A 25,911-nucleotide genomic window follows, 5' to 3' on the forward strand; every position below is an offset into this window, starting at 1 on the left:
AATTGTAATAATTAGTGTTAGAGTTTTAAACTTTAGATACCAAAATTATTGATAGATAGCCCTGCTTTAGCATTTTGAAAGTGAAAATACTTCTTAATTGGGGTATTGAAATATTTGATTATTTTCATATTATATACATTCTTCTTTTATATAAGTATACTTTCTCAGAGGAAGTAGAATACAAATATTAACACCATGAGAAAACACTAGAGCACTTTTAAGTTGGGTTATGTTGGCCCTCAGTTTGTTTTGAGGCACCTGGTAAAGATGTTTTGATGAATACAAGTCATAAAACAATATAGAGTACTCCCATTTATAAGCCAAATGATACCAAGGACAACTTCCACTTGACATCTTTTTACGTTTTACTCAGTACAGACATCCTTATCAATTTATAGTTTAAGTTAAAAAAAGTTTATGTAGTATACATTAAACAATAAATATTCATTGACATTATATGTCAAGTATTCTAATTTGTTATACAGAGTATTTTAGAAAAACAAAGCTTTGTCCACCAGGAGCTTACAGTTACCTATAATTAAATAAAAGGTGGCCACCAACTACAAAAGTTTACAGTGAATTATATAGACCATGAAATAGATCTTAAAATTATATACATACATGCATACATGTATACATATCTATAGATAGATAGATCACTATAGAGATCAGTAGGGAAAGCAATCATTATGTAACTGTATATGCATATTAATAGAGTGATAAATTACATAATTCAGACCATCAGAGACTTGCTTCCATACTGAGTTCTTTCCTCAACTTAAATCTCTCACTTTACGCTTCCATTTTTCCCCCTCTGCTTCCTGAAATGTGTGAAGAGGTGACTCCTAAAGATTCTTTCAAAGTTGTTTCTCCAAACTATAATTTTAGTTACAACCTTTCACCATGACGTTTATCAAAAGCCAGATTTGTGTTGGCTGCCTCTGAGTCCTATTAGTGTTGAAAAAATCTCTGCAGTGTGACTTGTAGCTGAGAAGTCCGCCTCCAAGTCAAATCCTCTAGGCCCTACAAAGTTACAAAGGCTTTCCATGGCAAGCCACATGGGAGAAAGCTGCCCTCCCCACCTCAGATTCAGTGCACTGCTTGGAGGAGTTGTAGTCAGGGACTCAGCCCCCTTCACCACCCAGGCTGGCCACACTATTATGCATTAACTGCATTCCCAGCCCAGGTGCCTCCATTCAGAGGCCTCCTTATTGGAGGCCCTTGGCCAAGGCCTCTCTTAAGTGCTTCATCTCTTGGGGGCCTTCAAGATACTTTTCTCCACTAAGATTCAGTTTTCAGTATTTTCTACTCCTAGTTCTTTTCCCTTTTCTTCCCTCTGCACCCCCATCTCCCCCTCCCCAAAACAAAGCAAAACAAAACCAGGAGAAACCTTTTGTTCAGGGCTCCCTCCGGAGAGAGATACTGTCCTGCTTCTGTAATGATACTCCTGACCTTTGCCCAGTGCCATTCACTGGGGAAAAATGGGACATTGATGGAACCAGAACCTTCTTTCTGGCCTCTTGCTTACACTCTCATTGTAAGTGAATAAAGGCTCAATTATTACATACTTTCATTTTGGTTGTTGTTTTAACTGACCACTCTGACATCTGGCCACTCAGCTCTGTCCCGCTCAGTACTTGACAGTAGCTTTCCATGATGTAATGGAAATAGCTTCCAAAAGTCATCCAAAGACTGATGTGCAGACCCAGTACAGTGTACTAGTTGCTTATTATTATTTATTATCTCTCTGATTTACTTGAGATGCTTGACAACTCCTTCTGCCCATCCCTCCAAAATTTTACCATTTGGAACTTACTACCTATAGAAAGGGCATGATGATTGGAGTCAGATTGCTTTGAATTTTGGCTTTGCTTCTTACATACATAGGAGTAGCTCATAAAGAGTTTATGGGCCTTGATTCCCCTATCTTTATTATAATATGGATGTAATATTACTAATACTAATACTTCAAATGAATTTTTTGAGGATTAAATCTAAAATGTATGTTGTAGCCCTTTTTGAAAATTCTACAAAGTCTTAACTTATACCAGACTTTACTCCTACATATTTTTTTCTTGTTGATGTCCTTCCTTTTCCCATCTCAGTACACAGAGGCTCTCTCAGAAATAAATCTTTAGGCATTTGTCATTTTTCTCTCCACTTTCTTCCTCTCAAGTCATATTCAATGTGATATTTTATTTAAATATCTAAAAATGTAATATTACAGTGAAAAATCATCAAATTAAACAATCCAGAATCTGAAGACTCTTGCAATAGGAAAAAATCTACTCAAACTGTTTGTTTTAATTTTAGTAAAGTTATTTTGAAAGTACTTATCATTTTCACAAAATATCCTAATACATTTTCATATATACTTTTTTCTTTTTCCTCCACATCTTCTTTCTTCTCCTTAGTATATTTTTCTGTCATTCCTTTACAGCTGCTGCACAAAATGTCTGATCATGAGCAACACGGGTTTCAGAGATGCTCACCTTCTTTCTGGCATAGAACTGATGATTCATCTCCCTGTCTAAATATTTCTTCCATTACTGTCACTCCCGTCAACTCGCCTGATTCCAGACTATCATTGAGACTGTTAATACCACCACCTTCTAAATGTGGCCTTTCCAAGCCAATCAGTGAGAGCAGCATCCCAAGACCTCATGTAATTCGCTAAATAGAAAATTCTTTTTATTATCCCACTTATTTTTTTAATTCTGCCAGAATATGCCATTTATATAGTAATGAAAAAAATCAGGTATGTCTTGAATCGATGTGATGTGATCTGGGGTCCTTGTGTGCCATTTTTGCATCCTTTGGTCATCTGATATCAGAGAGTTTCTAGTAGAGAGTGGTGGTCCAAATCCACAAAAAGATGAAATAGGACAGGGCTTCCCTGGTGGCTCAGTGGTTGAGAATCTGCCTGCCAATGCAGGGGACACGGGTTCGAGCCCTGGTCTGGGAGGATCCCACATGCCGCAGAGCAACTAGGCCCATGAGCCACAACTACTGAGCCTGCGCCTCTGGAACCTGTGCTCCGCAACAAGAGAGGCCATGATAGTGAGAAGCTCACGCACCGCGATGAAGAGTGGCCCCCACTCGCCACAACTAGAGAAAGCCCTCGCACAGAAATGAAGACCCAACACAGCCAAAAATAAATAAATAAATAAATAAAAATTTTAAAAAAAATGAAATAGGACAGGTACTTTCAAAGATCCATCAGATATAGCAATTGGGAAATTAGGCCATTGTTGAGACTCGCAAAAGCTGTTTCAGTAGAGTTCAGCGAAGAGAGCAAAGTCTGGAATGATCTGAGTTGAGGCTTGGATGAAGTAAAAGGGCAAGAAATGTAATACCTCCTTCAAGGACCTCAGCTTTGAAGGGAAGGGAAAGAGAGATGAGAGACGAGAGGAGTAAAGAGGCACTGGGTAAAGACCTTTTGGGTTGGTTCGTTTTAACAACAGTCAAGATCTGAGTATCTTTATATCTTGACAAAGAGGAGAGAGATGGAAGCCAGGGGAAATTGAGAGAGAGGTTGATTAGGAGAACAACATTCCTGAGTAGGAGGAAAGAGCTGAGGGATAAAGTTGCCTCCAAGTCTTTGGATAGTATTTGTAACTGATAGACTATCCATTAAAGTTAAAGTAAGTTGCTAAAGAAAGGGAGATGACAGCAATTTTCCTGCATGAACAAATGTACTAACAGGTTTTTTAACTGAATAGCAAATCTATCACTCTTTACACACAATCAGCCTTTTTATCTTCACTACCTGCATCATCTGTGAACCAGTAAATAAATGTATTCTGAGAACACAAATTATAATATGAACCACTCTAAGCAATTCTAAACAATGTTCATGTTCTTATAAGAAAAATAAATTTTTCTCACTATTTCTCTCCAAAATGAGAATTCTCTTTCTTTTATATCAATAGATGATATATATATATATAAAATAATTTTTTTCCCTATATGGCAATCAAAGTGATGATTGTCTCATTCTTACATTACATCCTAGCCCAGACTGGCCCAGATAACTTAATCATTTTGTGATTATAATTTATTTCACAAGGTAGCTATTTATTGCAGAAAACGATGAAATCTTATTCTAAGAAGAAAAGTCACTGCAATGAATATAATAGTTGGCTCCATTACAGTTATATAAGTACAAATTAAAATAGACTCCTTAAAATGTTTTTAAAATCATTATCAATTGCTTTTGAATGGTTATATTTAAGATGCATTGCTTATGTTCGGTTATTTCTGTCTAAATCTTGTAATCTTGTGCAAAAGACATTACTGAAATCAGGGTTTTATGTAAATAGTTTCTAACATGTTTTCAATTCTCTGATATAAGTGGCAATTATTTCTAGATATACAAAAAATCCAACATACCTTTTATATCTGTCTAGAATAGTATTGTCACCATTTTTGCCATCATCTTTGAGAACGTTTTTGCAGAAATTTTCTTGCCAATGAGCATTTAGCATAAGTGGTTGAGTCATATGAAATTGCCAATATGTAACTATTTTTGATCTACAGAATGGCAAGTTCATATGACTCAACTGCATTTTTTGTTGTGCTTATATATGTTTTATCTGTGTATGAAATATTTAACATTATAATGTGTCTACATGGAATACTACCCTAATTCATGTTATCTTCATTGCAGGCAGGCAATGTGACACCTAAGTGTCCCTCCACTGACATCTTTGATATGATTCCATTTTCTCCAATTTCACACCAGTCTTCAATACCTACTCGCAATGGCACGCAGCCACCTCCAGTCCCTAGTAGATCTACCGAGATTAGTAAGCTTTCTAAACAAATCAATATTCTTTGCTATATTTGTGTACATTTTAAATGTTTAATTAGCACTTTATGGGAAATTATATATCTTCACAAGCTCACTAAAAATTTTAATCACCGAAGAATTATGTTTATATATATGTGCCAAATTCAGTTATTTATATTTTACTTAATAATTGAGAGTATACTACTAAAGACATCACTATTTGCATTTGAAACTATTTTATGAAAAATGATATTTTGGTATAGGGTTAGTTACCTCATAATACAAAACAATTATGTTTTTTGTGTTGGAGTTATATTTTTAATGTTTTTTTTAATGATTAAGAACAGTCCTGTGGTAATTATTTTAATCATTTTGACTCATCATTTAGAACTCAGTTTAAATTTTTTTTTTATCATAGAGTATATGGATAGTCTTAGTTAAAGAAATATATAAATCTATGAATTACATGATTTATTTATTTATTAACCCTATGTAAGTGTTCTTTCTTTGATATCTACAAAGCTATAAATGCATTGCTTTTCTGATTTACTTTCTGTATGTCTGGAAGGAACATAGAAGTCTCTCTGATGAAGTAGAAAGCATCTAACAGATGTTCATCGTCAATGTCTTGACTATATTTTGCTCTGTGCCCTGTCACAGAAAGTGAAAGAATAGTTTCCAATGGCCATGATCAGTCATCAGGTCTAAAGGGGCACTGAAGAAAAGAGAGTTTTACATATTTTGCTTTATTGCATCCTCTCTGGTTCACGTTTGAGACATTTTCAATGTAACTCTGAAGTTTTAGCTTAAGGCTGTAAAGCATTTCAGAGCCTATAGTTTATTTGTTTCCCCTGCACAACTCAACAAAGTGCATTGCACATTTTAGGTATTCAGTACATTTCAGAGGACTAATTTGTAAATACAAAGTAATAACATTAGAACTTTAAAAATCAGTGTACAAAAATATTTCAATACTTTTGTTGAAATATAGTACATTTAAATTCTTCTGAATATATTTTGTGTCAATGCAAAATATTTTTTTCAAGGAAATAATCCAAAATATACACGTCATGGTGTGTTTTTAGAAAATGTTGCCAATATCCTGATATCATAATGGGGTATTTTTTGTCCTTAAGAGTGTCCTAGATCTCTTCCTTTGCCACTATTTTTTACTTCCTTGGACTACATCAATGTTTTGCTCATTCATGTATTTAATCCAATGGGTATTTGTTTAGTATGTACGCTAGACTTGGGTTACATGCTAGAATTTGAAGTATAAATTAGAAGTGTATCCACAATGGCAGATTTTAATCCGAGTAGAATATAAATTGAGAAGAGTGAATAGATTTTAAGATACTTAGAAGGAATAATCCATCAGGATGGTAACTGAGAGTTCAAACTCCATTATGATTCAGGATTTTGGACCAAATGTTGTTAATGGGAAAACTAGAGGTAGAGAGGGGGAAACTGATGAGTCTCTTTTAAACGTTAGTGAGTTTGAAATGCCTTTGGAAAATCTAGGCAGAGATGGTCAAATGGTTTTTAGGGATTTATTAATGAGAAACTGAAGTAACATCTTGCTATATTTTTTAATGTCTATCTATCCCAAATGCCAGAGTTTAGTAAATACAGCAGTATATCAATAGAAAGATAAGATAGATAGATACATAGATAGTTAGAAAGAAATGGAGCTCTGATTACCACTGTATTATATCTATCTATCATTTATCTATCAATCGTCTTCTTGTCCATCTATATTAACAATTTAAGGAGAGATTGTTCAACTCAGTTTTAATTGTAAAATTGTCTAAAACTGTAATCCAGTGGGGTTTTAGTAATAGGACTTTTTCTTTAAATGAAATCTTAAATGTATTCATTCATTTATTTTTCTTTATATTTTAAATACATAAAAGCAGAAACCTACAAGATTGTTCCTTAGTTTCTCTCCTTACTGCCTGAGAACCCTAGTAGTTCTCCAGAGCATATTTTTGATCTTCGAATATGTATCAGACTTTAATTAATTTGTTTAATATCATGTTTCCTAATTGATTATAAATTACATGAGGGAAGGCACTTGACTCTAAAGTCCTTTCCTCAACTGCTTTAATCCACTGCCTAGCAAAATGTATGGCACATAATATGTGTTCAATAAATATTTAGTGGATAAACAAAAGAATGAGTGAAGTATCACCTATTTTTTATTCTTTTGCTCTTGTATTAGATTAAATAATTTTCATGTCATTAATTACATAGCAAATCTTTTTAAATAGAAAATTGGACTTATATGATTTTTTGTTACGAATTTTAGATCCGTCTGAGCTGACTAAGATATGCCAAAGAGCTCTGTTATATTTATTAATTTGCCTGGTATTGATAGGTCTACTTAATATGTAAAGTAGTACTTTCTTGACTTGTGGGGGAGTTGTGGACCCTTGAGAATATGATAAAAGTTAAACTCTTCACAGAAAAACACAACATGCCCACTCATACAAAATTTTGCATTGCATTTCAGGAATGGTAAGGATCCCGTAAGCCCATCTGAAATCTCTGGTGATTTTGAATCCCAACTTTAGAAAACCTGTGTAATGAGAATCTCTGTTTCTCCTGACAACTCTATTTCCTCTTTATTAATTCATTTCTTTTGACAAGCATCTACCACATGTAAAACATTGCTTGATGTGTTCGTGGTACGGTGATAACCAGGATGCACCTCCAAAGAACAGTTCCTCTTTTCTCTAAGCTCTGGTTTATTGCCTACAGTGAACATCAGACTGAGGAAAATAAATAGTAACAACAATAATAATACCCATCAGTTATATGTACGGTGACAGTAAATTCCCATTTGTTTAGGAGTACCCTGTCTTATTCCTTTCATCCTGGTGAAACTTGGTAGCACTCCTTTCACTCTTAAAAGTGTCTTTATTTGGAAGATAAATTATATATCCTTCTTACTTATACAATACTTACCAGAACCAGGAGCTTCTAAACATTTTACATTTATTAACTTAATACATGAATCTGAAAAAAAAAAAAAATTGTAACCAGAGAAGCAAGAATCTTTCATAATGGGAGTCACAGAATGATTTAGAAGATATAATAGAACTCAAGTAGCATAAATATTATTTCTTACAAAGCATTTAATTTAGAGAATATAGTTTCCTGAAAAATGAAAGTCTTGATACATTATAAATTCCCTTGCCCATATATAATTTAATTTTTTGTCAGTTAAGGCTGCATTTGAATTGATTCAGAGGAAAGAAATTTCTTAAATTTAAGAAAAATTTTAAATCATAAATTAAGTCATAGTCCTATCAATTACAAACATCAATTTTAACTTTGATACTTCTTTAGTGATTAAAAAAACAATGCAGACTTTAAAATATATGCACAGAGAGCTTTTTGATACTCCATTACTGCTATTTTTTAAAAGAAATTTGTTTTTGGGGGATAGGAGGCATTTTTAAAGAACCTGTCTCATTGTGGTTATCTAGGAAGGTGATATGATTTTATACTGCATGAGATGATGTGCCTTAATTTTTTTCTGGCTAAACGGTGAGATTAAAGTACATGAACTGTGAGTTAAACTACTTCCTAATCTACTAGGTCCTACATATTGCTTCGCTATTGTGTTGCAGAGTCATCAATAAATGGAATAGAGAAGTTTCAGTGAGTAATACGTTAATTTTAGTACATTTAAATTGCTTTAGTAAAGTGTAGGTATTGTAATATATTAATTATGAAATATTTGGTGAATTTGATATTAAGTCTTACTTAAAGACACAGAAACCTCTCTGAATAATAATTCTTTGTCACCAAATAGTTTTTAAATCGTTATAAAAGCGGATCTTTGCTTCCTTGTTGGTGTTTAACTAGTCTAAGCTCAGGAAAGCCCAGCATATAGTGTACGTGTGGATAGGGGCTCATTTGGTCATGCAGGTGCTTCTTTATATAGTCCTGCCTTTGAAACCTAACTCACCCCAACTCACTCCTTGTCATTTCATAAACTAAATTATTTTCTTCCTTTTAGAACGGGACCTGTTTGGAGCAGAACCTTTTGACCCATTTAACTGTGGAGCAGGGGATTTCCCTCCAGATATTCAATCAAAATTAGATGAGATGCAGGTGACTATTTTAACAGATTGGCCCATAAATTTTTTTTTTCTTTTTTCTATGGGACTAAGAGAATGTTATTTCTAAAACTACCCTTCCCTTGAACTATTATCAACTTACTTAAAATAATTACTTTAAAATAACAATAACATACATTTAGTCCTAAAAATACTCAGACAGATGCTAAAGATAAGGTTTCGTTGTGTTTTGTTCTTAATGGTGCGATTTACAGTGGCAAAAACATGGTTCATTTTTTTATACAAAATAACATAAATTCTTCATGAGTTAATTATTCAAAATCCAAAAATTAAAAGGTCATTGCACTAGATTTATAAGATTTGATCTCAGTCTTAACAGTTATGAATTTCAGAATTGTGAATGGGTGAAGGAAAATCTTTGTAAGAATGAAATCAGTCTCTTAAAAAGAAGCACTGTAAAGGGGGTCAACTGTGTGGTGATGGTCAGAAACTAAACTTTTGATGGTGAACACACTGTCCTGTATACAAAAGTCGAAATATGATGTTGAAATTTCACACATGAAATTTATATAATGTTATAAACCAATGTTACCTCAATTAATAAATAAAGCTGAGAGCTAAAACGAAGAATTCCAAAGGAGGAGGGGTATAAAATAATAGGAAGCATTGTAACTATAGTTCATAACTTCTGGGCTCTTATTGAAACAGCAGACACCAAATGACAGCTTCCTTAGGAATGTAGTCCAATTGGGTTCTCATTTCTTTCTCTCCCTTTTATTTTTCAATTCTGAATTGTTCTGGAAGTTTGAAGATATTGGTTTTAAAAGCTTTGTACAGTGGGCCATGATTAGTAATTAGTCTTATAAGCACTATAATAAAGTCTTCTCTTTATTATAGTGCTTATAAGACTTCTCTTATATTTCCCTTTACATTTTGATGAAGTTATTATATCCTATTTTTCATCAAAAAGACAATATATAAACGGTAGAATTCAGGCAGAGACCAATTATATGAAGCTGATTGAGAAGATGTGATGAAGAGAAGGAGTGGTTTTTATTTATTAGGCCTGGGTTAATACATTCACTCTCTGTGCTTCATTTCCTGGAAAAAAAAAAGTTGAGGGGTGGATTATGATCTTCTAACACTGATAAAACACTGCTTCCTAGAAAGATAATAAATATCCTTTCACTGATTTTGGACTGAAGGTGTGAAGCAGTCTTCTTTTCTAGGTATCATGTGAATTTCCTTATTATTCTAGATATAATAATGCCTCTGCATTTTAAAAGTTGGGTTGTTTAACATACCTTGAGGTTTTTAAAGAATATGTTAAAACAAAAATTTCTCAAGTTGGGTGATTTATAATTCCCTTTTGCATGAAAAATTATTTTAAATCCTTAATATTGACTTAAACTATTTCTATAACATTTCTTAAATATTTTCAAAAAAAGTTATATACATTTTATCCTTATAGTTCTTATACAACTATTAATTCAAAACTTATAAATTAAATAAAAGCAAAATTACAACACCTAATAAAATTCAGATTAAGAACTTTAATATAACAGCATAGATTATTTTATTTGGCTGAAACTAAAACCACCAACATCATACTTCCGTTGATATCAGCATGTATCTTGTTTGATGACACAGTTTCCCCACATCTTTTCGATAGTTAAAATACTACGAGACTTTCATTCAAATAGTGCATGATTATTTAGTGAGAATGCTTTATTTATTTCATATGAAATAAATTTATTTTCCTTTTCATTAGTTTTATCAATTATGTTTGTACTACCTGTGGACTAATGCTTTTGTAAGAACAAAAACAAACATGGGCACTGATGTGGTAGTATTTGTTCTCAAAGGTTATACAAAACACAGAGTTTCTATTAATGTTTTTTTAGATTTTCGCACAACAAATGTTTTCTATAGATGTTTGAAGATTAGCCTGTATGTCCAGATTTTTGTAGAAACCCAGTTTGAGAAACACTATATTGAAATGATTTAATGATATGGTAGTCAAATAATGTTACACTGTGGTAGTTTTGCTTTTGTTTTTGTTTTTGTCATTTCTAATATACTCTTAATGTCTTTTTTACTCTTTCCTGCTTTCATGGTGGGTAGCGCCAGAGATGGTTGGTATATTATTTTCATAATAATTTTAAACAACTTATAACTTCTTAAAGCTAAACCTTAATATTTGCATGCTTTTTAAATAAATATTCAAAAAGCAGTCTCACATGTATATGTCTGATTATTAGTTTTGTTTAAAGAGGTTTTATAACCCATATTTGAAGTTATTTTTTCAATGACTCAATCACTACTGCATTGTCCGCCTCATTGCTTGTCTGTTCCTTTTAGTCCACGATGTGTTTGCAAGGTCACTTTAATTAAAGTAAAATAATATTTTATCTAAAGTTTATAACGACTTTTGTTATTAATCTTGTTAGCCTAATTAATTGAATGCACACATTTAGCTACTATTTTTATCTTTGCATATAATGTAAAAACTTAATACAGTATAATGGGTTGTATAAACTACATTGAGTTAATAAGCCTAATGAGATTTTGGATTTTCCTATTTTATTTACAGAGGAAATCATAGAAATATCTCATGAATGTAAGAATTTAAACAGAAATGTTAAGCCATATTTTTTATAAATTGTTAGAAAATTAGATATTATTAGATTAGATTATTAGATTATTAGAGATTATTATTATTAGATATTATTAGATATTTATTTGAAATCAATTATATGCTTATATGATTTGACATAATTTAAACTTCTTAGTACATGTCACTGACAGGCAAATCAGTTTAATAGTACTGATAGCCCAGAAGTGTACCTTGTATGTTATAATAATTTAATACATTAAAAAAGGAGTGTGACAAGTCAAAGAAAGAATTTTGCCTTAAGTGATGTTAAGTCAGCTGGTTAATAATTTAGGAGAAGATCAATGTATAGCTGAAACGTACAACATATACTCAGATAAATTTTAGAAGCCTTGGGCAGTTTAAAATTTTTGAAATACAATTAAATATATATCAGACTTTTGAAATGGAAAGAAATTTTTATAAGGAAAATATGTACATATAGTCTCCTATAGAAGGTCTTCTATAGTTCTTTTAAATTTTCTCTTTAAAAAATATAACTATATCATGTACACATGATTAAAGTAAGTAGACAAATGATTAGGAAACTAAATAATCAACAGATAAATAAAAAAGCATAGCTCACAAAAGAAGACCACAGATGGCTATATACTTGTAGACATGTTAAGTCTAATCAAAGAAAACATACAAATTAAGAACTATAAAAGCTATTTTAATCCAGCAAACTAAACATTATATTTTTTTACTAATATAGAGTGCAAATGAAATTGTGATGAAACAAGCACTCTAAATCATTGCTGGGCCAGGGTCAGTTCACAGCATCCCTTTGGGGAGTAATTTGTTACTAATACTTGTATTTCTATTTGATGTCAAAAACTTTAATACAGTCTATTCTGAGGAGAAAATAACTATGAATGTGGAAAATCTCTATGCATAAAAACATCCAGTCAACCTTATTTATAATTATAAAATACAGGAAATAAATTATATTAAAATTAATAGAACATTATAAAAATCATCAAATTAGTTTTACAGGGACTCAAAATAATCAAATTTGTTCTACTAAGATTAAAAAAGAATATAGAAATTTATATATAATACATTAAATAAGTTATATATAATATATAGTTATTTATATTAGTATTAAATATTTTTTAATTTATAGGTAGAAAAAAGGGAGACTCAAAGGACATACTTCAACACGTTAATTGTTGCATATGAGTGTTTTTTTTCTTCCTTGATATGCTTTTCTCCATGTTTCAAAGTAAGAAAATGCAGTTGGGGAAAATATTTTATATAAAAATATATTTTTAATAATATATCAATAATAAAATCATTATTTTGTGTGATATGAGTTTATGATAGTTTCCATCACTACATAAATTAAATAAGCCTTATTTTCATTCAGACGTTTAAAATTCAAGAGGATATGGAAACCTTAGAAGGATTTAGAATGCATTAAGTCATGACTTACTAAACGAGGCCTAGAAGGAAGGGTCAGAAAATGTGTGGGAAATTTTAAGAGGAAAGAAAACCAAGGAGCCATGTAACTATGTGTCTGTCAAAAGGGATAATTAAGTTAATCTAAGAGGACTCCTAAAGAATCCTTATAAAAACATGGAGATATTCTCGTAAGTGATATACAAACATTTTTTGTTGAAACAATGACCCCTATTTTACTTTGATTACTATTCTGCCTTTCATATACTGATAACACATTGATAAATAGTATTTTCAGGGTAATTGAAGTGATAGTGGTTTAATTTCAGAATGAACTGATTAAAACACAATGGTATCAAATCTTTCCAAAGGTAATATATATCCACATTACTTACCTATCTATCTATCTATCTATCTATCTGATATTCCAGAAGATGACATAGTACATAGATCCTCAGATATCCAAATAAAATATTTTAAAAAGCAGTTTATTTACAATATTTTCAGTTTAAAGTATTGACTTTTCTAAGTATTTGGCAGCTGTTTAAAAAAATATGCATACATGTGGCAAAATATTTGTCTTGTGACCAGAATAAGCTTTTAAAACAATGGTAAGTACTCTGACTTTTACTTAACTAAGTATAATTTGTATTCCAAGTACCGAGAAGTACTTTTGAAAAACCCTTAAAGTGATGACATTGCCGTGTGGTCTTTGTGCTTAGACATAATGAAGATTGTTCTCTAAACATTAACAGTGAAAAAGGTGTGGCTTGTATTTTGTAATGATTTTCTTCCTCTATATGATAATGTTTACATTGGATTTATAGTAAGTACATTAGATACGGGTTCTAAATGAAAGTAACTTGAGGAAATGCAAATAGATATGCAATTGGCTAACACACAAGTAGATACCATCTAATTAAACAAAACACAAAGCAGAACAGAGGACAAAAGGCTTCTCTTTGAGAGAGATTTTCTTTTCCTCAGGAATAGACTTTTGTCTACATTTCATTTTATGAGCAAGGATGGGGATGGGGAAGGTGGTAAGACCAGAAGTGGCCCATAGTTCAACTACCTTATACAGAAAAGAAGAGAGCTGGGGAGTAGAGAAGGACAAACACCTTTGCCACTAACTTTTAACTCAAAAATCTTCAAAAAAATTTTTTTCATGGCAATTGGGTATTTGGTCTCAATAAATCAAAATCAATTTCACTTCCAGAAGCATCTAAAACATGCTAGAGGTGAATGGAATTCAAAGCAATAATTTGCAGCTACAAGCAGCTACAAGGCTAGTAGAGGAAGCTTTCTCCATGGCAAAGTGGTCTGCAGTCCTGTGTTACACATAGGATACAGCATTGCATTTAGGGAATACAATGCAATTTATTTTACCAGGCTCTGAATAGTGGTAACCAAGAAGAAAAGTTGAAAACTATCAGGCTGTCATCACCTTGAGGTCTAGCTATCTTACTTATATGAATATTGACCTTTAAAGCCAAGGGATTTAAGCTACAGTAGAATGACATAAAGTAGACTTCACTGAAAAGAAACATTTAAGTCTTAAAATTACTTAATTCCACATATTTCTGTTTTCTTCTATCTCTTATGCGTGCTAACCTCATATATATTTAAAACATTTAAAATGCTAATGGGTATAAAAACATTTGATAAAAATTTGACAAGCCAACATTTGACATATAATTATTTCTTAGTTGATCAAAACATGAAGATTTCAACTTCTGCTCATAGTCTCTTTCATTTACTGATTTTTTTTTTTTTTGCTATGAGCATTTCCTATTTTAATGATTTTACTTTATTTTGCAGGAGGGGTTCAAAATGGGACTAACTCTTGAAGGCACAGTATTTTGTCTCGACCCATTAGACAGCAGGTGCTGATGTCAAGAACAAGAGGTCTTGAATCTGTTAAATTTGTTTTGTATACATATCTATTATTCATTATTACTTGTGACAGGTATTATACATGTACCAATATATTTTTGAACCTCATAACTTTCTGAAAATTATTTCTGTAAAATTTCCTCATACTTTCACTGTTGTACTGTAGCATTTTGTTTTAAAAACAACTCACTGTAAAGTAAATCATACTTTTATGTTCCTTTCTGTTTGTTTGTAGAAGAATTTATAACTGAAAGACAAATTATCCAAATATCTGCCTGTGTCTGAGCTCTAAATAATTAGCTTCTTCAAATTTAAGTTCATTCTCTAGGATGCTAGTTTATTACTGATTTCCCAAAAGCCGTACCTTAAAGATACCTTTCAGAGTCCTCAAGAGATACACCAATGCCAAACTAAATATGTTCTATATTCAAACCAATAAACATGTTACCATTCATTAGACAGATGTCATTTTATGTATGAAATGTTGTTCATATTATTGGGAAAATGTAAACTTTGAATATAATACCACCAGATCCTTTTTAGCAGGTAAAATAACAAAAACATAAATTCCAATAATAATTAAACTAAATGTATTTAGAGTACTTATTAGTAAAATCAAGGTAATCATGTTAGTTATTATTATCAGCTACACTCCAAATATTTTATTTATTTCATACATAAAGATTGTGGAAAAAATGAAAATTTGCTATTTACAAAACACTTAAAATAAAATTTAATTTCTAATGAGGTAAGTTACATTACTAAACATCATATGATCTGAAGTTTCTGGAAAAAACATTTGGAATATGTGCTGTCTATAGTTGCAGTATCTATTACCCATATATACTTTACCAAATATATTTTTTCTGAACTGAATAAGACTATCCTTCTTATATTTTCTCCTTTGATAAAGATATTTTCTCACCAAAGTTTATTTTGTGATGACCCATTAGTTTTGATACTGTTAAAAATCTATGGCACCTGTTCTTTATGAATTATCAATATTATTTAGCAAATTTAATTTGTATCTGTTTTGTTAAAGTCAGAATCTCATTTTTCACAAAAATGAAATTGCTGCTCAGTTTAGTCTTTAACATGAACAATAACATTTTCTTGCAGCTGATTCTTTTTTTTTTTTTTAATCCTAATCGAAACCACTTTTTAAAAAAAATTAATTAATTGATTTTATTTTTTTATTTTTGGCTGTGTTGGGGCTTCGTTTCTGTGCGAGGGCTTTCTCTAGTTGCGTCAAGGGGGGGCCACTCTTCATCGCGGTGCGCGGGCCTCTCACTATCGCGGCCTCTCTTGTTGCGGAGCACAGGCTCCAGACGCGCAGGCTCAGTAGTTGTGGCTCACGGGCCTAGTTGCTCCGCGGCATGTGGGACCTTCCCAGACCAGGGCTCGAACCCGTGTCCCCTGCATTGGCAGGCAGATTCTCAACCACTGCGCCACCAGGGAAGCCCGCAGCTGATTCTTGATGTGCTGATGAACTCTGACTTTTAAAAATGTTTTTTTCTCACACCTTTGCCCATTATGTAACAGACTGTAATTTGTACTGAGTGCAGCAAAATTTATGGTCAAATTTATAAATTTGGTTCATCACATTATAAGAAAAAAAATTAAATTAATGAAAATATGAGCTTAGATTGAGGGTAGATCTCAAAAATGTTTCTTTTCCTTTAGTCATGGGAATTTTCTTCACGTGCTAAAGGTACATTTTCACAAGGAACAGAAATCAAATAGGCTTATGCAATATTATATTTGTATGTATCCCCATAATGTTCTGTGGTGTATATAAGCCTTCTTGTTTGCTTTCTGTTATCTGCTAAGTTGTACCTTAATTAGAGGGTAGTGTATGTTTCATAAAGAAGAGTCTTTATAATTTTGTTTGTCATATAGTATTTTGGAATTTGTATAATGAGGATGTTTAGAAGCCATATTAATGGCTTTTTTTAACAGATAGAATTTGTATTTTTATTGTACTTTAAAAAGCTTTATGTAACAGGTATATATTTAGTGGCGATTTATTATCAATGGTAACACAATAGAGTAGTTTGCACATTTAAAATATGTTACTGTACCAATTTTTAATGGTAATCAATTCTGCTACTGGCATGATTAAATAGTAAATAATTGGTCATTAATTATGAACATTTATTTCACCAGTGCATTTTTATGACGATACAGTTGCAAATTGTATTTCTATGTAAACTCAATGATATGTTTGATTTTGCTGAGAATAAATGATTTTAAATAAATTAAATTGTATAATTTATATTTGTATATATAACTCATTAAATAACCTCTAATTAATTTAGACACATTCTGAAGCTAATTTCATGCCAGATTTTCCTGGTTATAGATTGGTGCCAAAAGAAAGACAGGAAGAGAAAGAAGAAAGCAGAAAAAGACTTTAACTTCATTTCTTACAGCCCACACACATATTAGCTTTATGATCCAACATAATTCAGTTGTGAAAACAGTGGATTTCATCCTGCTGGTGAGAGAGGTCATAGTTTGGTTCCTTTCACCAGAAGCATCTGGTGTAATAACTGTATTAGGTAAATATCTCTTTTCAGAATGGAGAGCCTTTTTAAGCTAGTAATACAAAGGGTATCTTGGCTGGTAGTCTTAAAAAGGTGGACTTGATAATAGAATTTGAGTGGTGGCTAATTAGAATATCATGAAGTTTTGAATCTATTCAAAACACAATGTTAAGTATTTTAATGGTGCACAGGACTCACATGCACAGCTTTGCACACCAGTGAGCAATTCATCCATCCGTTCACTAAAATTCATTTATTACTCTATGTGAATATCATGTATTAGGTGGGTAAGAAAACATCTCGTAAGTTTGCTAACAGACATTGTTAAATTGAAGGTGACAAGATCCCTGTCTTCAGTTAGTTTATTGTCGTAAAGGAAAAGTAAGGCAAATACTTGAATTAATAAATGAAAACTTATATGTATTAAAGTACTGTGTGAACCAAAAATTTCCTTTAGAATATTAATATTTAACTATGTTTAAATTTGGGTACTTAGCACTGGCTAGTGTCTATAATGTTAGATATCCAGTGTGAAGCTTATGAAGACAGGCCAATGACAATAATTTTCTTCATCTCTTCTTGTTTCTTGTATTTTGAATTTGATTTTTTTAAAATTTTAGTCACATTATGGGAATTCATTTTCAGATAGAACTTCTGTTAGATTTTTGTGTTGATGCATTTCTAAATACTGACTTTTGTTTTTACTCCTTTTGATGTTACTTAACATAACCATGAAAAAAAACTGGCTGTTAATATTTTTCTGTTCCAGTGTTTCCATCTATAGTTCCAAATTCAATATTTATTCATGATTTTGGGTTTCAGCCTCTGTTAAATTTTTTGAAAAATCTTGGACTCAATTTTGACAACTAAAACCCAGACTCCACCCAAACTGCACTCTTTACGGGCAGTTAACACACTGTTGATATGGGCATGGCTAATATTGCCCTCAGACCCCTGTGTCTCATGCAAGAAGTGCCTAATTTAAGTGTCCGCACCTTCCTACATAACCTCAGACGACTGTCTCAAGAACTTCCCCCTCCAACACCCATTTCATAAATTTGACCCAAACCTTAATTCTTATACACTCGTTCCATGTCTTGACCTTATGTTATTAAGATCCAAATGTAACCCACTTATAGAATTTTCTCCCTCAAAACGTATTTCTCTGGAATTCATCTAAAGTGGGATTCCCTTACTCTAGTGAGGAGACCACCTCTTAAAATAATGTATGGTCTTCTATTTCCTTACTTTCAAGTGAATTTTTATGAAATTGGGTATTATTTAAATAACAGAAGACATTTCCTTTCTCTGAATTGATTTCTTTCCACTCTAGTTCATTGATCCTCAGACACACTAATTCCAAAATCATAGTCAATAATATACAAAGAATGGCATACTTAAGAAGTTGAGTTTGAAAGCTCACTTTGAATTTTTCTGATAAAAATTTATCACTACATGATAAATTGAAATAGCTGAATTTCTTATTTCTGTATCACTAACATTGGGTTTTGTGTGAGCTAATAGTACCACTACAACTGTGTAACTAAAACTTTGCTTATATAATTACCTTATATTTACCTTTAGCCACATTTTTGGTGTTTATTCAGATGCACACTCAAAATTCATTGAGCCAAACATTTCCAGTTTGCAAGCAGCTCTACAGGCACTTTGGAACTTGCATCAGACTTTTAAATGTTGCTGTTTTCATTAAAGGGAGTCTGGCTAGAAGCTGTAGGAAATATCTTCTTAAAAGAATTCCCCAGTACGCGCAGGACCTAATTAAGTTCTCTGTTAAAGGACATTCTGAAATCTCATAGCATTTTCTCTGTAAATTTTAGTTCATCAACTTGTCATTATTAATATATTTTGCAAAAATCAATAAAATACTGTCTTGGAAACACCATTTAAATATATTTTTAATAAAGTATTTTTTTAACTTTTCTATTTGTTTAATAAAGTTTTTTAAAAAAACTTTTCTGTTTATCCTCCAAAAATCTTAATGAAGTATTGCTTTGACAGTTTTGTATCTTTGGTGCCACGCACAACACTTTACCCATAAAGCGCTCAGTAAAAGGTTAAATGATTCTTTAGCATGTTTCTTGCTAATGATGTGAACTAAAACTTCTTATGCTCTCTGTGAAAGAAAAGAACAACATGCCTTCCAAGTAAATCTTAAGAGAAGATAACCACTTTGTCCTTTCTGATAAAATCTTTACCAGTATTTTAACTTTTATCTTATGTAGCAATGATCTGCTAAATAAAGACCTTGACATTCTCTATGAGCATCTATTAATCACCATAGATTCATAGACCAAGGAAATCTGGCTCACTCAAGGGAGGAAAAACAATTGACTATTGTTGATATTAGTTATGTTAATATTGATTTTTATTAATTGATTACTATAGCTTCAATGAGACTTGGAGGATTCAAAGATGAATGTTGTAGAATTAAGGGACATTGCCTGGACTCAGAGGGTGAAGAACTACATTTGTTGAGCATGTGAGTTAAAGAATGATAGGTAAAGACTCAAACTGCGTCTTTCCTTGAATCCCATGTTGTGGTCACACAGTTTTCATTGGCCTTAAATATTTTTAAGTTCATTTATTTGTCCTTAGTTTTTTATTGTCCTCTTACTTCAAATGACATTTCTTAGGAACATGTTGGGGCCCTTCCCAGTTGCCTACTCCCTCCCCTCTGTCTAGCCAGGCTGCTATGTTCTATTCTGTTCTGAAGGTCACTTGTTCCAGTTGAAATAGCTGTCTGGATGAACTGGAAGTAATCCAGATACCGGTTCTTTCCTGCAAAGAAAGCAAAGAAAGATGTTTGTTTCTTGGCTACATTTTGATAGAAAAAAATAAAAGAATTTTATGGCTAAGTCTATTAATAGTTGAAAAAATTAATGTAGCTCTGGGACTAATTTAAAAGTGTTACTATTTTCCAGTGCTTTGTGTCATTTTGTTTTTTTATATACTTTTAAAATTTAATATGAATATCATTTAATAATTGGTATTAAATAGCTAAGTACATGTAGGAAGTGTATGAATGCAGAGAGATTTTGGCAAAGATTCAGCTTAAACTAATTTCTCTCACACACACATACACAAACGTACGCACTTCATTTAGCTATTTAGTTTTCCATTTATTTTATTCTTGGCATCTGCGTTAATTGAAAAAAAAAGAAAACAACCCAAACTTGTACTCGACAGTACAAGGAATAGGAGGAGACAGATAGTGGGAGACAGATGGTGGGGAGGTAGTCATAAATGTTCAGAGATATCAACTAACCACATGTGGCAAAGTGACTATGCACAGATACCTGACCTGTTCATTTTTCAGAAAACTTGGAACATTTGCAGGCTAGGGAATAATAAGTATGATGCAATTATGTAAAAAGCTGCTTCTACAGTAATTCCTCTTTAATTCCCCCTAGTTCTCTGGTAATGCCTCCATTTTTCATCTTTTCTACATAAAAGGATTTAAAAAGGAAAATTCCTGAGGGTAAGCTGGACACTTTTTTCATGACTTCCTGCTATCCATGGCTATTAGAAAAACATATATCACTTTCTTAGAATCATTTGATTTTGAAAATTTCTCAACCGTACGTTATGTGAATTTTTAAGTAATTTTAAAAAATTACTCCTGTAAACTGCATTTACTTTAAAACAACTCAGTCTGATCTATAGGGAAACACTGAACTAAGATTTAAAACTTCATACTGTGATATGACACGGTTATAACTCTAGACTGATCTTTGACTTTGGGAAATTCATGTAATGGGGTTCATAACATTCCTGAACATTAGCTATTCTTGGCGTAAAAGGAAGGAAGTTCTCCAAATAAACCAAAGTTTTAAGAAGGTGTCATAGAAAGCAATATTTCATCTTTTATTTACATACCAGTTATAAATAAATATTGAATCAATGAATCCTAGGTAAATGATGTATCTGGCTGTCCAAAATCCCTTAAAAAAGGACAGCAGAAACCACAAAACTGTTCCAGCCTTTGTATCTGTTTATCATCTCAAAATCTGTGTATAGAGTTCTGTCCCTTCATAATAAAGTTGAATGCAAAGCAAAAGCATGATTCTAAGATTTTCTCCTTTCTCAGCCTTTCCTAATCCTAGGTACACAACCTCAGAGCATATTTACAGGGCAGAAATGGGGCTATGCTTCTCTTCAAAAGTTATTGGCTTGCTACATTTTCAGGATAACTTCAGGATAAATGTTGCATGTCTCAAAGGAATTCAGAAGCTCCCATCTTTCCAAGTAAACATTAAACTTTAAAAAATGCCAGCAAAAAATGCTGAAATGTGTAAGATAATCCTATACTGAAATATCAAAACACAAGTATTCTTAAATATGTTTACATGGAGTCAAATATTTAGATTCACAGAGATCTGTACTGCTTTTCTCCACAAGTTTTATAATGAAGCTTCATATGTGAGAATGTGAATACTAGAATATTTTCTTGAAATGTATTCAAATAAAACTTGCCTTTGACATATGTTGTGTTACACTCCTTTGTGTCACTTTTTTTGGTAAAGTTTTTCTTATTACTGTACCTATAAAGAAAAGAAACACAGAGAACATAAAAATCCCCAGCATGCCTGTTAGATCTTCCAAAGGCACCAATTGCGTTTCTCATCACTCTGTATCCCTTCCTTAAGGCTTAATCACAGATCTGAAACTAGAGAAAACAGCTGTCCTTGAAAACCACAGGAGCATGAGCATTTATTTTTGCCATGCAAATTGAGCAAATCTGTACAAACCTTTCGAAGTTATCTTGCCAAAAAACTCTAAAGCAGTACCTCTTTCTTAGCAAACAGTTCAATTTTTTTAAAAAAGAAACAAAAATGTCTATATGATCAAATAAAATTAATTAGGAAGTTTGTACACATAATGTCAATAAGACCATGGAAAGCACATGAGTCATATGACCTAGTTGAGTTTATTTAGAACACACACACTTAACAAAAATTTGGGATTCCATCAAAACCAGATTGTTTCCTGTACTGTTCCCCAACTAAAACTTAGAAGGTCAAAGGAAAATTGTATAAAAATGTCCCAAAAAGCAATGCATGAAAATTGTCTAACAACTAACAAAACAAAATTAATGGAAAAGTAAAAGGAAGACCATGTTTTATCATTTTGAATGTTATATGTTAAGGGCTGTTCAACAGTGTTTTTATATCATATAATATGTAATATTAACTTGCATGTAATACCACTTATTTTTTCCTTTAACAAGTATCAGGAAAATTGCTATAGCAAAGTCATTTTTCAGATGTATAATAAAACAGTGTAACTAGGATTTAAAGAGCACAGAGAGCTATTTTGGAATGTGCTTGCTCTCAAGAAAGGCCAAGCAAGATTAAAATAAATGCATTAATTGATTATTGTTCTTCATGAGAATGAGCAATTTCAAGTAGAGAGAAACTTAGGCTCTGTTTCAAAAGGTCAACGGTCATGGTATTTAAGAGGAAAATTGAAGTCATGTTTTTAAAACTTAAGACAGATGCTTTATGTTAAAAGGCTTCTCTGATGAAGTCCTTTTGTGCTGATTGGAGTCTGTTCTCCTAGGTGGGTATAGACTGAAAGCAAAAACAAGTTATTGCCCTTCACTGATTCTTTTATGTGACTTAACTGCACATATTTTGAAGAGACAATTGAAATTTCTGCACCCTGGCTGCATCTCCACTCTGACCATGCTCCCTTTCCAGCAAGAGAAGTCTCTATCTCTCTCTCTCCAAAAAAAAAAAAAAAAAAAAAAAAAAAAGCTGGAAAAATGTTAGAGACATATTTCGTTTTTCTTTCGTTTTCTAAAGGCTAAAACATCAAAAGAAAACCATCTAAATAATGAATATATACTGGCAAGAATAATGTATATTTATGACTGCCAAAATTTCAAGATTACTGATACAGATTGTGGTATGTCTATGTGGCCAGAAAGATCATTGTGAGATGAACAATCTTTTCCATCCAGCAGTCATAACAGAATATTTCTTGGTGTATGTGAAACCACAAATACATCAGTGGGAACTTACTCGTATGGAAATACTGTAGTCAAACCACTAACCATGGCAGCCAGATTTCCCAGAATAAAGCAGTTGCTCTAGAAATTATGCCAACTGCTTGGGTTAAAAACATGGTTTCAAAAGTTGCAGATCAGCATAATATGGAAAAGTTATTAGCAAACTACAGAATGTGGTTCTAAAGTAGACTGTTGAACAGCAATTTCATGCTGCCTTTTTTTCTTAGATATAGCCTCAAAAGAGAGTTGCAAACAATATCAGTTATACATTTTAGTCAAGCTTATTGCATCTAAATATCTCTATTCTGCCTAAATAAATAGTAATCACAAATTATGAAAGACTTTTGTATAGATTATAGGTCACCATATAGAAAAATTTTATTCTAATTTTAAAGTACATACTTAAATGTTCTCATAAAATTATTCTTGACTTTATTGACACTTCATCATAATTATAAATTAGTATGAATTAGAGCCAAGGCAATTATGGATGTAGAAAAATGTGATTTCTATTTATTTATAGCAATATTCCAGACAGATTCAGCCTGAGAGGCAGAGAGGTCCACTATGTTTAAGCTTTTGTAAGAACTTCAAATTTTGAAAGACAAATAGAGTACAATAAATATGTATATATTCATTAAATGTGTTTGTTTTCATATCAAGATTTTGTGAAAATAAATTCGCAAAATGAGTTTCTATTTCTTAATTTTAATGTATGTTTTTAATGCTACATATTGTTAATTTGTTCTACACAATATTTTTAAGTTAGCTTACCCATATAAGTGATGCTTTTTTCTGATCCCATATTAATTTAGCTCTACATTTGGTACTATTGACAAAAAACTTTATTCAATATCTTCCATCGAGTTATTTCAGTAGAACAGAAGCCATCTATTAGTGCTGTGATAAAAGGATCATTTACTATCAACTGTTCTAGCTTAGGTTTTTTCCCAGAGTACATGAAGTGGTATGAATAATTTGGCAGAAACTTCTGATTACTATGTCATAATTCTTAAGTTTGTCCTGACCACTTTAACTAGGGTCTGGCTTTTTTTTTTTTTTTTTAATTAATTAATTAATTAATTAATTTTTGGCTGTGTTGGGTCTTCGTTGCTGTGCATGGGCTTTCTCTAGTTGCGGCAAGTGGGGGGGGGCCACTCTTCATCGCGATGCGCGAGCCTCTCACTATCGCGGCCGCTCTTGTTGCGGAGCACAGGCTCCAGACGCGCAGGCTCAGTAGTTGTGGCTCACGGGCCTAGCTGCTCCGCGGCATGTGGGATGTTCCCAGACCAGGGCTCGAACCCGTGTCCCCTGCATTGGCAGGCAGACTCTCAACCACTGCGCCGCCAGGGAAGCCCGGCTCAACATTTTTAGAATACATATTTCTTCATTTTCAAAGCTTGTCATGCTAATATTAAGTGGTATAATTGTATGTTACGGTAAGAGTTGTGTGTATATAATCTCCACCTGTACCAAGAGATATCTTTTAAAATTATCTAATGCTATGATAGGGCACACATCATAAAATTAAATGGTACAGTGACTTGCAAGACAGTTTAGCAGCTTCTTATAAAACTAAATACGGTCCTACCATTTGATTCAGCAAACATTCGCGTGGGTATTTATCCAACTGATTTGAAAACTTATGGGTTTACATAAAAACCTGCATGCGAATGCTTATAGCAACTTTATTCATAATTGCCAAAAATTGGAAACAACCAAGATATCCTTCAATAGGTGAATGTATAAACAAACTGGTACACTTGTGCAATGTACATCCATATAATACTATTAAAGGAAAAAAGAAATGAGCTATCAAACCACGAAAAGACATGGATGAATGGTGACAAACCTTAAATGGTGACAAATACACTATACAAAACAAGTTAATAATAGGGGTATATGTGTGCAGTACATGGGAATTACCTGTACTATCTTTGTGATTTTTCTGTAAATCTAAAACTATTCTGAATTAAAGTTTATTTTAAAGAATTTTAATAGCTTCTTGAGATATATAGCAACCTATATGTTTGCTGGCTAAAGTTTTTTTTTATTAATATAACACTCAAAATATTAAAAAAGCAAAATATAGATTTTTAGAAGATATTAACTATTGAATGCCAGTTTTTCTCTAGACCTAAGCACTAGAGAAAAGGTCCGTTCGATCTGAAAAGTACAAGAGAAATGTGTATCAGAAATACAGAAGTGGTGATAAAACAGAATTGAGTGAGCATTAATTTTATATGAACTCAATAGAAGTATTAGATTTTTTAAGTTGTAGAAATGTTACAAAATGATATTTTCAATGCTATTCCAAAGATGCTATTTATTTCAAGAGTTAGTGTCTGCCAAGGGTAAATAAAGACACCTTGGGGATAAAAAAATAGTGTGGTACTTAATATACTTAAGGTTAAGCAGAAGGAAAGGCATATACATATACATATACATATATACATATACATATATGCATATACATATATACGTATACATATACATATACTGTT

The 25,911-nt window shown here is 32.2% G+C and overlaps 1 protein-coding gene and 1 pseudogene across 20 annotated transcripts in view; one reads left to right on the top strand and one right to left on the bottom strand.

Moving 5' to 3' along the window:
• Positions 1–16,942, top strand: part of GULP1 (GULP PTB domain containing engulfment adaptor 1) — an 812,392-nt gene extending 795,450 nt beyond the window's left edge. For 18 of the 20 annotated variants that reach the window (XM_059928297.1, XM_059928301.1, XM_059928303.1 and 15 more), the window contains 3 exons: positions 4,670–4,808; positions 8,820–8,914; positions 14,756–16,942. In XM_059928297.1, the coding sequence (XP_059784280.1) occupies positions 4,670–4,808; positions 8,820–8,914; positions 14,756–14,827 (306 nt within the window). In that variant the 3' untranslated portion in view covers positions 14,828–16,942. Of the gene's footprint in view, positions 1–2,440; positions 2,694–4,669; positions 4,809–8,819; positions 8,915–14,755 lie in introns of those variants that run through there. The other 2 variants (XM_059928315.1, XM_059928312.1) reach the window with 2 other exon arrangements.
• LOC132368791 (tigger transposable element-derived protein 1-like) overlaps positions 1–25,911 on the bottom strand; it is a 426,013-nt pseudogene that overhangs the window by 310,826 nt on the left and 89,276 nt on the right.

Source organism: Balaenoptera ricei, chromosome 7 (genome assembly GCF_028023285.1).
Source record: "Balaenoptera ricei isolate mBalRic1 chromosome 7, mBalRic1.hap2, whole genome shotgun sequence".
Taxonomy (NCBI): domain Eukaryota; kingdom Metazoa; phylum Chordata; class Mammalia; order Artiodactyla; family Balaenopteridae; genus Balaenoptera; species Balaenoptera ricei.